Below are 521 nucleotides of genomic sequence, written 5' to 3'. Positions count from 1 at the left end.
CCTCCAGCGCGCAGCCCCAGCACACGCCTCTGACATCTCGCTACCCCTCAGCACATGCCACAGCCCGCGCCGCCACCACTTCCACCCAGCTCCCACCCAGCCTCCACCCAGCTCCCACCCACCCGTGACCGACCCCGGCTTCATGCTCTCCACCATGTCCCGCGTGATGAGCAGCGGCGCGCGCTTGCCCGGGATGAGGGCGGTGGTGATGATGATGTCCACCTCGCCAGCCTGCTCCCGGAAGAGAGCCATCTGCGGGGAGCGGCGGCGGGCGGCGGGGCGGGGCAGGGCCGGGCCAGGGGGGGCTGGTGGGCAGGCAGGGAGCGAGCAGGCGGGGGTTGCGGCGCGCGGCGCACAGGCCCGGCAGCCACGAGGCGCCCGGCGCGCCGCGGCGCGGGCAGGTTGCCAGCCCCGCCCGCCGCGCGCCCCTGGTGCATGCAGAACGCAGCCTGCACGGGCGCGGTGGATCGCCCACGCCACCCCACCACCCCCACCACCACCCCTGCCACCACTTCTACTCC

At 75.2% G+C, this 521-nt stretch overlaps 1 protein-coding gene across 1 annotated transcript in view; it reads right to left on the bottom strand.

The window, feature by feature from the left end:
• Positions 1 to 521, bottom strand: part of CHLNCDRAFT_138139 (hypothetical protein) — a gene marked incomplete at both ends in the record, with an annotated part of 5,881 nt that overhangs the window by 2,985 nt on the left and 2,375 nt on the right. The window contains 2 exons of the mRNA XM_005851245.1: positions 123 to 252; positions 357 to 449. Coding sequence (XP_005851307.1) covers positions 123 to 252; positions 357 to 449 — 223 coding nt within the window. The remainder of the gene's footprint in view (positions 1 to 122; positions 253 to 356; positions 450 to 521) is intronic.

Source organism: Chlorella variabilis, assembly GCF_000147415.1.
Source record: "Chlorella variabilis unplaced genomic scaffold CHLNCscaffold_2, whole genome shotgun sequence".
In the NCBI taxonomy this organism is placed as follows: domain Eukaryota; kingdom Viridiplantae; phylum Chlorophyta; class Trebouxiophyceae; order Chlorellales; family Chlorellaceae; genus Chlorella; species Chlorella variabilis.
The sequence above is the reverse complement of the archived record's forward strand: the minus strand, read 5'-3'. Positions and strand labels throughout refer to the sequence as shown.